Source organism: Gouania willdenowi, chromosome 6, assembly GCF_900634775.1.
Source record: "Gouania willdenowi chromosome 6, fGouWil2.1, whole genome shotgun sequence".
Lineage (NCBI taxonomy): Eukaryota > Metazoa > Chordata > Actinopteri > Blenniiformes > Gobiesocidae > Gouania > Gouania willdenowi.
In genome coordinates, this window is record NC_041049.1 from 18,335,047 (window position 1) to 18,348,280 (window position 13,234).

General features: G+C 37.9%; 1 protein-coding gene across 3 annotated transcripts in view; it reads right to left on the bottom strand.

The window, feature by feature from the left end:
• LOC114466100 (protein FAM19A5-like) overlaps positions 1 to 13,234 on the bottom strand; it is a 232,436-nt gene that overhangs the window by 93,665 nt on the left and 125,537 nt on the right. For all 3 annotated transcript variants that reach the window (XM_028451567.1, XM_028451566.1, XM_028451568.1), the window contains exon 2: positions 8,422 to 8,571. In XM_028451567.1, coding sequence (XP_028307368.1) covers positions 8,422 to 8,571 — 150 coding nt within the window. The remainder of the gene's footprint in view (positions 1 to 8,421; positions 8,572 to 13,234) is intronic.

Consider the following 13,234-nt stretch of genomic DNA (forward strand, 5'->3'; position numbering starts at 1 on the left):
TCTGGTGGACTACTTCTTCACGTTTGGCTGCATTAACATCAATCATGTGAGCGAGCAAAAGAAGACAAGGCAGTAATCTGTTTCATAGAAATGATGGGGGGGCGTCGAAGGAACATATGATGAAATACTCATTTAAAGCTGACGCTGGCAACAAGGCGACGACTTAGAGGATTGCATAAGTCTGATTGATGATTCATGCAAAAAGGGACCCCTGCCTTTTCCTTTGTGTTTATCTTACTATTCAGTGCAGATAAAAGGTTAATCAATTCCTTCCATTGTGGCAATTGGCTTGTGACATTCAAAGCAACACATTAGAAGAAAGGTAAAAAAAGATAAGAAAAGTTAATGTAACTTTTCCATGGAATAATAGCCAGATGGCATGACACTTGCATTTTCGGCAAATGCCAATCGTCCATTGTATTAGCTTTCTTTGTGTACATACATAATGAATAGAGACAAAACCGTTTAGTTATAAGAAATAAGCTAAGATTTTTGAAACAATAACTTTTTAAACTTTTATTTTTTATTTATTTATTCTTTTAATTCAGGCTTCTTTAGAGCGAGTGGGCTGTGAAGTGACATGGTGACTCATCACATTAAAATTAATAAAAAAAAAGTCAAACTACCTTTGACATTACTGTAAAGAGTGAACCCTTTAACACCTGAAATATTATATAATATATCTCTGCCTATTTAAAATAATATTTTGAATTGCTTATTGTGTCTATAAAAAGTGATTTTAGTCTTTTTCCATAACAACACTTTAGACATTCAATATATGGCAGGGTTTTTTTATTTTTGTTTTTTATTTTATTTATTTTTTTTACAATTTATTACATGCTCTACCAATGTAATATGAGTTTAAAATGAAGAAAAACACAAAAACAAAATACATTTTTTTGAGATTTTCAACAAATGTATACAATTTAGAATTAATAAAACTATTTAAAATTTAAAAAAAAAATGTTTTTCCATCTTTCTAAATGTGCACAAACGGGCCATTTTATGTCAACTATTATACTCGCAAGCCGAAGCGATTTCTTTGCGGGCTTTCTACGATGGAGGGAACGTGATTATCGTAATTTTTGTAGGTTGTCGGTAAAGCGCAATGTTAGCATTCAGAAACAGTTAGATTTTTTCCAATAGAGTGAGTTTTAAGAGTTAGGGTATATTTAATGTATGCATACCAGGATGTGTCGCCAGCGACGCGATAGGCGTTAAAGGGTTAAAGAGCTATACTGTTTTTAAACTGTTTTTTTTTTGGTTGGATATTTAGTAGCATGAGATGGTCTCATCACAGACCCTGGTTAAAGTTATTTTAAAGGCTAAAACTGTGTAAGGAATTTTAGGTCAGGATGCTAAACTCCCCTAGTTCTTGTTTTTTCCAAAAACAAATCCATAAAACAAGTATTAGAAATAAAAACCTCCCTAAAAGTGATATATATGTATTTATTTTTAAAGAATTTTTTTTAGATGTGTACATAAAAAAAAACACATGTAACACTTTCTAATGATTAAACATATCTCAGTTTTAGCAGTGTACATGCCATGATTAAAATGTAATCTCTGAAACGCAAAACACATTTTTACCAAATCCAACTAATTTGGGTAATAATAAACAGATTTTTTCAAACCGTACATAGCAGACGGCTGTCAGCCACCATATGTTTTTTGTCTTTATTTTAAAGATAATGTAAACCTTTTATGCCTTATTTCCTGGCTGTCAGTTTTTCTTTCTACATCAACCGTCACATAAATGTCCATAATTATGTGGAGTTGTTTGCTTTGTGCGTTGCAGAAAATTGCAAGCTTTAAGATGCTGATAGATGCCTCACAATGTATGGCCACTTTTAATGACACAGGACAGATAAAGGCTATACAGATGTCTGGAGATAAAAAAAAAAAAAAAAAAAACATAACATAAAAAGTATAAAAAGGATAACAGGGAGAGCAGCTACACATGAGATAGAACAATTTTGAAAGATACAGTGATAGATCACACCTATATCTATATATATATATATATATATTGTTAATATCCCATGTCATAATTAAGATTTATGAAACCCTGTTTGGTCAAATATATATTACAGTGAAAGAAAATATCATATTAAAAAGGTTTTTTAGAAAGAAACATGAATGATAAAAAGGGAGCATTTCAATTATCATACATGAAAATGTGCATTCTAATAGTAGATTTTAATTAATCCCCCCATCCAAAAAAAAAAAAAAAAAAAGATTTAATATGCCTGACTGGAAAATAATAAGGATGAGTTTAACAATGTTTGGCATTTCACATGACATTTAGCTTTTTGCATGGAGAAAGGCAAAGCTTAAAATAAAAGACAACGAGGGAGATATTTTTCCTGGGTCTAGAGATTACTTTAATTTATGATTTAGTTCGTCTCCCACTCAAGTTAGTGAACACAGCCAAGGAGAACCCCACAACCCCAGGCTGTGACGCCCATCTCCAGCTGCTTCCACTGCCATACTCCACTTCTTCTTTTTTTCTGGTGCACGTGCCAGGCTATGATCATTACTCTTTACTTTGCGTATGCTAATTTCTAATATCCAAAAAGGGTCAAGGAGAGGAGACAACGGAGAGAAGGTTTGACATCAGAGATTTTAACACAGAAACACTTTCCTCCTGTCCCAGTTCCCTCTGGATGACACAGCGTTAGCAGCTAGGTTGTCAACTTGCTAATAGAAGAGACGTTCCCAAAGGACTGAAGCTTCCTATCTTTTCCACTTTGAATCAAATCAAACCTGAGGGCTGATGCTTTATGATTGGAGAGCTGGTGTTGTCACATAGACACAATCTGACACAAAACATTCTCAAATGAACATGTGACGGACTAATGGAGAAACCACAAAGAGATGTGCACTGCTTAGGAATGGTCATTTGTTTTAGTTATAGATTTATATAGATTTTAGGAGATACATGACAACACTATAACAATAAGACTTGCCAGCATTTCCCCTTCCAATTAGCGATGTACCAAAATTTCGTTTTGGTAAAGTTGTGTTTTCATGAGAACATTTTTAATTTCACTCTCCGCCAGCAGCTCAGTCAGTTGTAGGCCTGTATAATATTATTCAAAGGGCCCATGTTCTGTTTTCTGTGCTTTAAACATGATAAAAGTGCTATTTGGGCTTCATACACATCACAATCATTAGTTAGAGGGTGATTTGCTCCTTTCTACTGCAGGGTGAGCCCAAACACCTCGCTCCAATTTGATGACGCATTCCCACTTTGATGACGAATTCGACGCGACACAGAGAGATGGAGAAGCCGCACCTCCGGGAAGTTATCTGCCGTGATTGACATGTAAACAAAACACGCCCACGAAGGTGAACATTTCAGCATCCTTCGTGCAGTGCTTTGTATATAATTTCTACAGTCTATGTACGTATCGGTGAACGCCCCGCCTCCACGCTCTGTCCTGTGTTTATAAAGCAGCATGAGCTCGGCTATATTGGGCAGGCCGTCCTCTGGCCCTACGTCAGTGTCCCGTCTATAGACACGCCCACTCATGAATATGCATAAATAGGCCGCAAATCAGCCTGTTTGTGTAGTTACTCAGAAAGTGACTTTTCAGAGGCTAAAACTCTGGAAAACAGGAAAATAAACCTCAAATACCATGTTTTTGGGGTTCTTAGAACAAATGGAGATGGGTGAAAAATAGCATGATATCGGACCTTTAATGTATGAGTGGGGTCAGGTTAAACACTTAATTTTTTTATTTTATATTGTGCATTGTTGGAATGTCAGTGAAAAATAAAAAACAATTTATATTTTAATGGATCTATTCTTTGAAGGATTAATATTAATTTATACAATTGCAATGTTTTAATTTTAGCGAGGTTAGCACACATTCAGAGCCATAAATGCAATAGGACTAATAATTTGCATAATAATGTAGTTCGGTGTTTTGGTGTTAACCAAACAAGTATCTTCTTAGATTGACGGTATAAGATAATATATATATTCACTGCTTAGGAATTTGATATGATATATATATATATATATCATATCAAATTCCTAAGCAGCGAAATAGCCAAAATTCAGAATTTATCACAGTTAATGGATGTGGTTATTTTTGCAATACTGGCATCTATAGTCCTAAAAGTCCTACAAAACATGTCTTTTATACAAACACAAAAACAAAAACAAAAAAAACCAGAAGTTTAAACAACAAACATCCACCCCAGGCTGTGAGTCCCTGCAGCGCTGCCACTGCCACACATTTAGTGACCCACAACAGACCAGCTACTTCTACAGCTCCATCACTCCCACAGCCAGAACAAGTGTGTCATTCTTCTTCTCTCTAATAGGCTCTTTTGCTCCCTTACCCTCCTAATAATCATCAAGACCAGCTCTTTGAAAAGTAATTGAGCACAGATGTAAAAACGCTCAAGTGGCTGAGATTGCGAGTACTGCAGGGTGTACTTGTTGTGCAACACTGGAGCCTAATGCAGGCCTTCTATCCGCAGTGAATACAGTGAGAAATCTAGGACAGAGGTTTTTGCATTTAAAAGAGAAGGGATAAAATATAAAAAAAAGAACGACCTATAGTGACAGAAAAGGTCGGGAAAACAAAAGCTGGAAATGCTCCACCAGATGACTGAATAGATGAATGAATAGACATTTTGCCTTCGCTCTGTTTTCATTAGCGGCCGCCGTCCTGTGAACCATGTGCTGCTGCTGATGGAGCTCTGAATTATCCTATGTTCTGGGGACGAGCGACGTGAACAACGTCTGATGCATGAAGGACGAGGATTGTGTCATCCAAGGCAAAGGCGCATTACAACAGAGAGCAGACCTCAAGGACTCCAGTAGATTAAAGCTGATTGAAATCCCATTTGTGGGGTTTGAGGTCTTTTCTGTCAGCCTGCTCACCCCATGTACTTTTCCTCTAATGTTCCCACAGTGAGTCAGAGTAAACAAACACAAGAGCATATCAGATTTCCACGAGTATGATATCAAGCTGTGGGTTTTTGTAATAAGAACAATAATGAAAGCTGAAGTGTGTTTTTATGGAACTTGTACATTACTTGGTTAACTGACAAGGTGAAGGGAAATAAATACTGTCGCCTGCAAGTATAACCATATTTTTACACTCGTATGAAAGCACATCTACTACAAAGGAAAAAAATGAATAAAAGTGACATATAATAATTAATTGTGATGTCTGAGCAATCGCATTGTAGAATCATCTCTGTGCGTGTGTGTGTGTGTGCTGCTTCCATCTCTGTCATTGGGTCATTCAACGCCTCACCTTACAAACACAACATCTTAAAGGAGCATAGGGCAGGATCAAGAAATAAGACTCCATAGTGACACAACGGCCGTTAGTCTATCTGCTGTCTGTATCTGTGTGTGAACTCTTCATATCAGAGCAGCTGATTGTCATCGTGTCAGCCTCCATCCGGGTTTTTCAGTCAGCTGTCTGTCTTTGTCTTTAAGTTTAGGCATCTGAGTGACAGGCAATCTGATGTGGATGCCTGGTCACTGTGGTGTGTGTGGATCCTGGTCTTTGTGTGTGTTTCCTCATCTGTCCACAATGCTGTCTGTGCGCATCTCCCTGTTATTTTATGTCTCCTGGTCCGTTTTTGGTCTGTGTGCGTCTCCCTGTCTGTCGCTGCGTGTCTCCATGTGTGCAGTTCTGTCTCTTGTCTGTTTCCTGCGTGTGCGGCTCTGTGTAGTGTGTGTTTGTGTGGATGCTGCGTGAGTATGTTCATGCGACTGAGTGGACTGGAACGCACGGTTGGGCGTTGCTTGCGTTCCGTGGTCGGAGGTGTAGAAGCATTGTGTGAAGGTTGGATGTGTGTGGATTTGGGGTCGTATGTGTGTGTGTGCGCACTAGTTTTTGGGGTAATCTGATGAGGGTATGGATGTCCCGATACAACTTTTTTCACTTCCGATATGACACCAAAATTGATTCGATACGATATCAGCACAAATCATACATACTTTTATGACTTATTTTGTAGTGCTGGAGCGAAACATTTTATCGGAGAGCTTACAGTGTATCTGTGATTTTAGACGCAGTCCGATAAAAGCCGATATTTGTTTTCAAGCTGATATCGGACCAATATCCTACATTAATATCGGATCGGGACACCTCTAGATGAGGGTATTGTTTAAATAAATTTGGAGGTGTGCTTGTTAAGCGTGTGCCATACGGGTGGTGCAGTCTGTGCACACGGGCAGCGGATCAGTGATTATGAGCCTTTACCATTCCGCGACTGACAGGCGGAGGTGTTGGTTTGTTTTCAGTGTTGCTGCAAGTTCCTGGTTGAAAGTTTAGGCTGCTGTCGGCTTCCACGTCTGTACGGGGCCACACCTCCATGTGAGTGCGCTGTCAAAATTGCGCATTAAGCGTCATTTGACGTTACGTCCGGATGACTGCACGGGAAATTTGGGCCCGGAATGGCACTATAAAACATCACACAGCCTGTTCAAGGCAATAGAGAGAAATATGTGAGGGCTCATTTTGTTTGGTTTTGAACACTTCATCACCCATTAGCATTAAAATACTTAAAATGAATGTTTATTTTTTCACAAATTCTGCCCTATGCTCCTTTAAAGAGTGTTGATCAGTTAAATTTTTTGACAATAAATAACACAATTGCAGCTTCACTAATCTTTTATCAAACCAAAATTTTAACCAATAATAATTTTGTAGAGGAAACCTTAAAGTCTCCTTCTTTTCTTCCCTCTGTTGGTATTTTATACCTTGCCCTGGTCGCATAGAGCCAGTAGATTTAAGATTAAGCTTCCTTCAACCCAGAGGAATAACTCGCTCATACAAAATGCCTTTGTGGACAATGGAGTGTCCTTTCTGCTCAACAAATCTTGATAGTGGCCTATTTTTTGCAGCAGCAGATTTAGGGAACATATATTCTACTTATTGAGAACCAAAAGTAACACCTTGGTGAGTGGGTTCATGTTTACAAGATTGTATTCAGCTGTCTTTACCAAGCTGTAAGGTTAAACAACAACATCGCTTTTCAGTTGGAAAGTTGGACCAACTCTATACGCTATAATCATAATAAATAATAATAATAATAATAATAATAATAATAATAATAATAATAATAATACATTTTATTTAAAAGCGCCGTTCAAAACACCCAAGGATACTGTAAAAGCGAGTCATAAAAGCAATAAAAACAGGTGCAACAGAATAAAACGGCATTGACATGGTGAGTGTGTGACCAGATGGTGTAGGTCTGTCTGAACAGGTGAGTTTTGAGTTTGGATTTGAACAGTGGCTGCGAGTCTATGGTGCGGAGGTCAGAATGGAGAGCGTTCCAAAGCTGGGGAGCAGAGCGGCTGAATGCCCCATCACCATGGGGCACGGAGGAAAACACAACAGAGATAAACAAAAATACACATAATGACTCCAAAAAACAAACATAACAGAAAAATACACCATACAAAAAAAATATATAAAAATGATTAAAAAAACAACAACAAACACATTTATCATGTGCATGTCCCATAGAATTAAACGAGGGAAATCGTACAGGCTATTTTACTTTGCACCCGCAAATATACACCTTTATAACACTACAGAGTACTATAGAGTATGTACACCTCTTTGTATATCACACCTTCAAACACATACTCATTTGGTCATAATTAACACTACTTAAGCTCCCACTATATGAATACATACTTTTGACGGGCAATGTACTGGTATGTGAAAGCACAGAGTAAACCAGAAGAGAAAATCCAAGTCATGGAGCACATTCTCACATCATAGCTGCCCTTAAAGGCACAGGTAATGAATAAGGTACAGAGCCATATGAAATGATGATGATGATGATAAAACAATGTTAATATACAATATTAGAGTGTAAAGTGGTGTACATTGTTAAATTATATCATCATCATTCTACCATTACCATAAGTCCAGAAATAGATAAAGATAGATAAAGTATAAAAGTCAGAATAAGAGTCAAAACATTAAAAAAACAGGATCAGAATAGTTACAGCACTTTTGGTGCTCTGCTCAGCATAAGCTGCTTTTTAAGTCAGGGATTTAAAGCCACCCGCTGGGGCTGCTATTCAGGTGATTCAAGTGTAAATACATTTTGGTTCTGGTTTTGCTAACACTGAGACCTCGCTGTGATCGACTTTGCTCCACATTGAAGGTTTATCCACCTTAAGCCCCTGCTAAAGAACAGACACACCTCCTAGCTGCCATAAAAACTTGTTGAAAGCCGTATTTTCACACTAAACTATGACTTAATGGTACATTTCTTTTTACTGTACGCTTCAAAATTGGAATATAAAATCAATTCACCTTGCAACTCCATTTATGGAATGTGGTAATGTTTGAGTGATTTCTGCTAAAGGACTCTGAAAAATAAAAAGAACAGGCACTTCCCGACACCTCTTCCTCCTCTTACCGTCCACACAGGCAGGTCTGGCTCTTGTAGTTCCAGCGATCTGGCCTTTCTTGCAGGCGCAGCGGGCCGTCTGCCTGGCGATGGTCCGCCGAGGTTGGCTGCTGTCCCTGTCCAGCGTCACAATCTCACATGTTCCCGCTGCCAGCTGGCCTGGAAGTGACATGACAGCACAGGATGCGAGGTCAGAGCCATGAAATCATAAACACGGCAAAATAAAAGAAGTCTGTCATGTTTTCGAAATGTGTATTTGATCAGATGCTCTAATGTGTAGCCACAGCCACCATTTACTAAACTGTATTCAACTGAAGCACACTTGCACTGTCAGGATAGTACGGTACATAACACTTTTACAAACTCCACAACAAATTTACAATTTTGAAAATACATTTACATAGTTAGCTAAAAAAATCGCAAAACACTTTTACACATTTTGAAATAAATTTACAATGGTACATTGAAAGTGTAAAAGTGTTTCCATATTTGTTCATTTGTTTTGACCTTTGTTAAAAGTGTTGTGGTCTGTTGGGTGAAATCATACGTAAAGAAAGGGTCCGAGACGCCGAAAGAAGACGGCTAGCTGTAAAGATGCTATTGTAAATCTGTTACTACATTTGAAAAATTGTTATGCTATTGTCATTTATTTTAGCTAATTGTGTACATTTGTGTTCAAAATTGTAAATTTGTTGTGGAATTTGAAAAAGGGATTTGCAATTTGTATTTCTTTTAGATAATTGTGTGTATTTGTTTTCAAATCTGTAAATTTGTTGTGGCATTTGTAAAAGTGTTTTGCTATTATTATTATTTTTTTTTTAGATAATTATGTGCATTTGTTTTAAAAAATGTGAATTTGTTATGAAATTTGTAAGTGTTTTGCACTTCTCAGCCACCGTAATATAATGATGAAAGGCATAACAAGTTGCTTTTATTGTGTCTCTGAAAGAAAATAGTTGTTTTTGCTTGCAGAAGCTTTAAAAATCTACTTGAGTAAACAACTTAGAGCTGTAATAAATAAATAAATAAATAAATAAAATAAAATTAAATTGCCTTGAACGATGACTGACTTTACTATTTCCATTCGAGGAAATGAACCCAACTGGCAAAGAGTTTGCGAGTCACAGGCATTAAAAGGCCAGAGACCTTCAGCCCTGAACAGCTCAGGTTTTAGTCGGGTAACTAAACTGTGCATCAACTGAAATGCAAACAGGTGTGAAAAGACTTTAAAAATCAAAAGTATCTGAAGACGCACCATGAGCCATTTCCACTTCCAATCAGAACAACTCTTTGAAGGTAATATCACCATTTGCCATGAATGAAACACATGAATACTGATGAACCTTGTAATTGCTACACACACACACACACACACACACACACACACACACGGCTCCACGTGCACACACATCCCTCAATGTATTCAACCAGGTGACCTTTGGCCTTGTAGCTGGACCCTTGCTGCTCAGCAAATTAACCTTTGTCTCCATGTGGAGGCCCTAAGGTGGAATCCTGCAGAGGCTTATTGGGAACTAATTGTGATTGGCAAGAGGCTGTAAGTTGTGATTAAATGTGGACTTCAGTCCCGAACACTTGGACAGCCGGCTTAATGAACTGAACAGGGAGGGGTCACACCCAGGATAATGGGGATCCATCAAGATTCATCCGACTATACTTATGGGTGGCCCAGTTCGAAAACACTCCTAAATGGACAAAGAGTCTAAGTGTGAAATAGTTCATCCATTTTCCAACCCGTTTACTCTTTTTCAGGGTCTATTACAATAATGTCTGCAGTAAATGTATTAATAAAATAAAACAATAAATGTTGCAGCTTTTGGGAAACAGAGATCTTAAGCATTTGAACAATTAAGACATAAAAGTATATACAAATTGAAAAGTCATTTAACATTTAAGGGGGCAGCATTATGAAAAATTTATTTTATAATGGTTTTGCTACAGTGATATACATTCCTTTGGCCTCATTCAGAGGGCTAAAATTAAAAAGGTTATGTTTCCTCCCTCCCTTGTTATTCCATATTTTGTAAAAAAAAAAGTCAGCTCCAAACAGGTGAGTTGGATTTTTCTCGCCTTATGACTCATAAGGCAGAAACCCCTCCTCTTGACAATCCTGGCTCCTCCTACCCTTTTAGAATGTTAGCTCCTCCCTCTCAAACTACCTCACAGGTAAAACAAACTTAGCAAAAGCAGGTTGTTATCACAGTTAATATCTTTACGTTCAGTATATAGATAATCCAGTATATAGATAATCCAGTATATGGATAATCCAGTATATGGATAATCGAATATATCCATAGCGCTCACAAGCAGTTCCATTTTTAGTAGCAGTTATACCACCTTGCATCGCCTTTATGGGATGATCTGATGTGTTTATGATCTAATGCGATGCAACAAAAGGACAAAACAATGGACAATCGTCTTAAATGAACTATTTCTGAAGAGGTGAGAAGAGGTGAGGAGGAGAAGGAAGTGACTGTGGAAGTTTGTTTTCATCTCCTCCCTAAACACTCCATTTGTTGACATTTTTACATATTATATTGAGGGATGTGGAGTAAATGGATGCATAGAAGTTTACTTGAACTTTTATACATAAGACTGACGTTATCTTTCATTAGCATGAATAAGGTGCCATGAAGGCTGCCATTAAGTGTTGTTCGCTAAATTTTGACACATTTGGAGCTATGTTAGCATTTTTTGGGTTAGGTGGAGGGATGTAGTGGGGTTAGGTAGAGATAGGGGTTAGGGTAACGATCTAGACTTAATGACAGCCTTCATGATACCTTATTCATGCTAATGACAGGTGTCACGTCATAATAATGTCAGTGTAATGTATGCCTATATGTATAAAACTTCAAGTAAAGTGTTACTGTTTTATCTAAAAGAAATGATTGAGGTAGCAGTTTTAACTTTGTTTTATTGCTTTTATTTCCAAATCTGGTAAAGATTGGTAAAGCTCGGGTTTAAATAACAATGCATCAATGCTTTGACAAAAGAAAAACGACTGGCTGAAGGTGGCAAACAATTACCGTAGCATATCCATGTATTCAGTTGTCAAGAATGTGGCCTGTGTGTATCTATAAATATAACAGCTGAGAAAATGGAGGAGTGATTAGAGGGATTTGCAGAGAGATGATTCAATATAGGGTGCCTCTGTTCAAATATGCATGCCAACAAAATTCCATCTTTCATGCCTTTTTGCACTTGAGAGATCAAGGATCCCTCCCAAACCCACACTCAGCCTTTCTCCTGTCTTCTTTATGACTTTTCGCTCTGCTCTCCACCTTCTTCTACAGACTCTTCTGTCTTCTGCGGGAGATGCTGGATAATGACTTGTCATGTAAACTTTTGCATGTGTATCTCGATCAATCCGCATCCTATGCCCAACCCCCCTCCTCTCTGCCTTCTTCCTGCTTCCTCTTTTAGAACGTCTATCTTTTCGGAAGGTTGGACAGCCTGTTCGAATGCCTTATGTAATCTTAAGAGTCACTGTAGCGCTGAGGTACTTTTGAGTAAAGTCAACAAACTCATAAGACTGTGGCTGAATTGACACTGCGGCGCTTTGGGTGTTTTTCTACCCTGAGTCGATGGAGCTCATTAATTGAAGACGTTTCATCAAACAGAGGCATTGCTCGTGCTTCCCCAGCCATGGCTGCCAGAATCAGAATTAATTTCTGTTTCATGTTGTCTTCTAGCATCAACTTTATTGCCCTTTAAAAAGCTGCACTGACTATATTGGCAAATATAAAGCATGGTGTATTTTATTTTTTAAAAATCAGCATAAAACAGTAAAAAACAGGTTGTTGTTTCTTTTTTACTTGTATTGCAATAAAGTTGCGTTTGTGGCGACAAGGAAAACAGGCATGAAAACGAATCAGGTTTAAATGATTAGCAATTAAAACCTGTTAAAGTCATTGCCATTGTGTCTATGGCAAAGACATTTTACCAACAAAGGCATAGCTGTACTAAATGGTTTGCGTAAAGGCTGGACGGCATCACCAAAAATGTATATCACGGTATTTTTCAAAATTCTAACGATTTCACTGTATGTGACGGGGTTATTTTCTAATGCATAATCATGTGTTTACAGCATTTTCTACTGGTTGAGAGAGAAATTACTGCAGTAGATTGACTTAGGATGGTCTATTTTACTGTCATGATGAGTGAATATTGTAGAATAATTCCACACTAGTAGTAATACAAGTTTGCAACAGCAGCCCAATGGCTCTTTGCCTTGCTAGCTTAGCTTAGCATTAGCTTGATTTCTAGCTTCAAATGCTGCATACTCAGTGGTGTGGTGGTTTATTATGGTGAATAAAGTAACGTTTTGTTTGCAGCTCCACCAGGACTTATTTCCACATTATAAGAAATACAAATTGCGATCCTTTGCTCTCTTTGTTTGCGTATTACTGCCAAGCTGCTGACATGCTAAGCTAACCGTGCTTCTGTGCCCTTGAGTGTTGTTCTCCTGTAGCAGAGGCATGCGCACGGTCTGAAACGCGGCACAGCGTAGCATTCCAAAAGTTGTGTAATCAAATACACCGGTATGGCGGTGTATTAAAAATTCATATCCTAAGAAAAATATATACCGGTATTCGGAATGAACCAGTATACCGCCCAACTCTAGTTTGCGTGCATTAAATGCATCTATCCATCCACTTTCAGACCCACTTCTTCCTAATTTTCAGGGTCGCGAGGTGGTTTTCATACATAAAACCGTGTGCTAATTCGACAACTTATGCCAACAAATGTTGCAGTTGATCTACCAAGGATTGCATCCGAAACGGGCAAAATAACACAAGAAAAC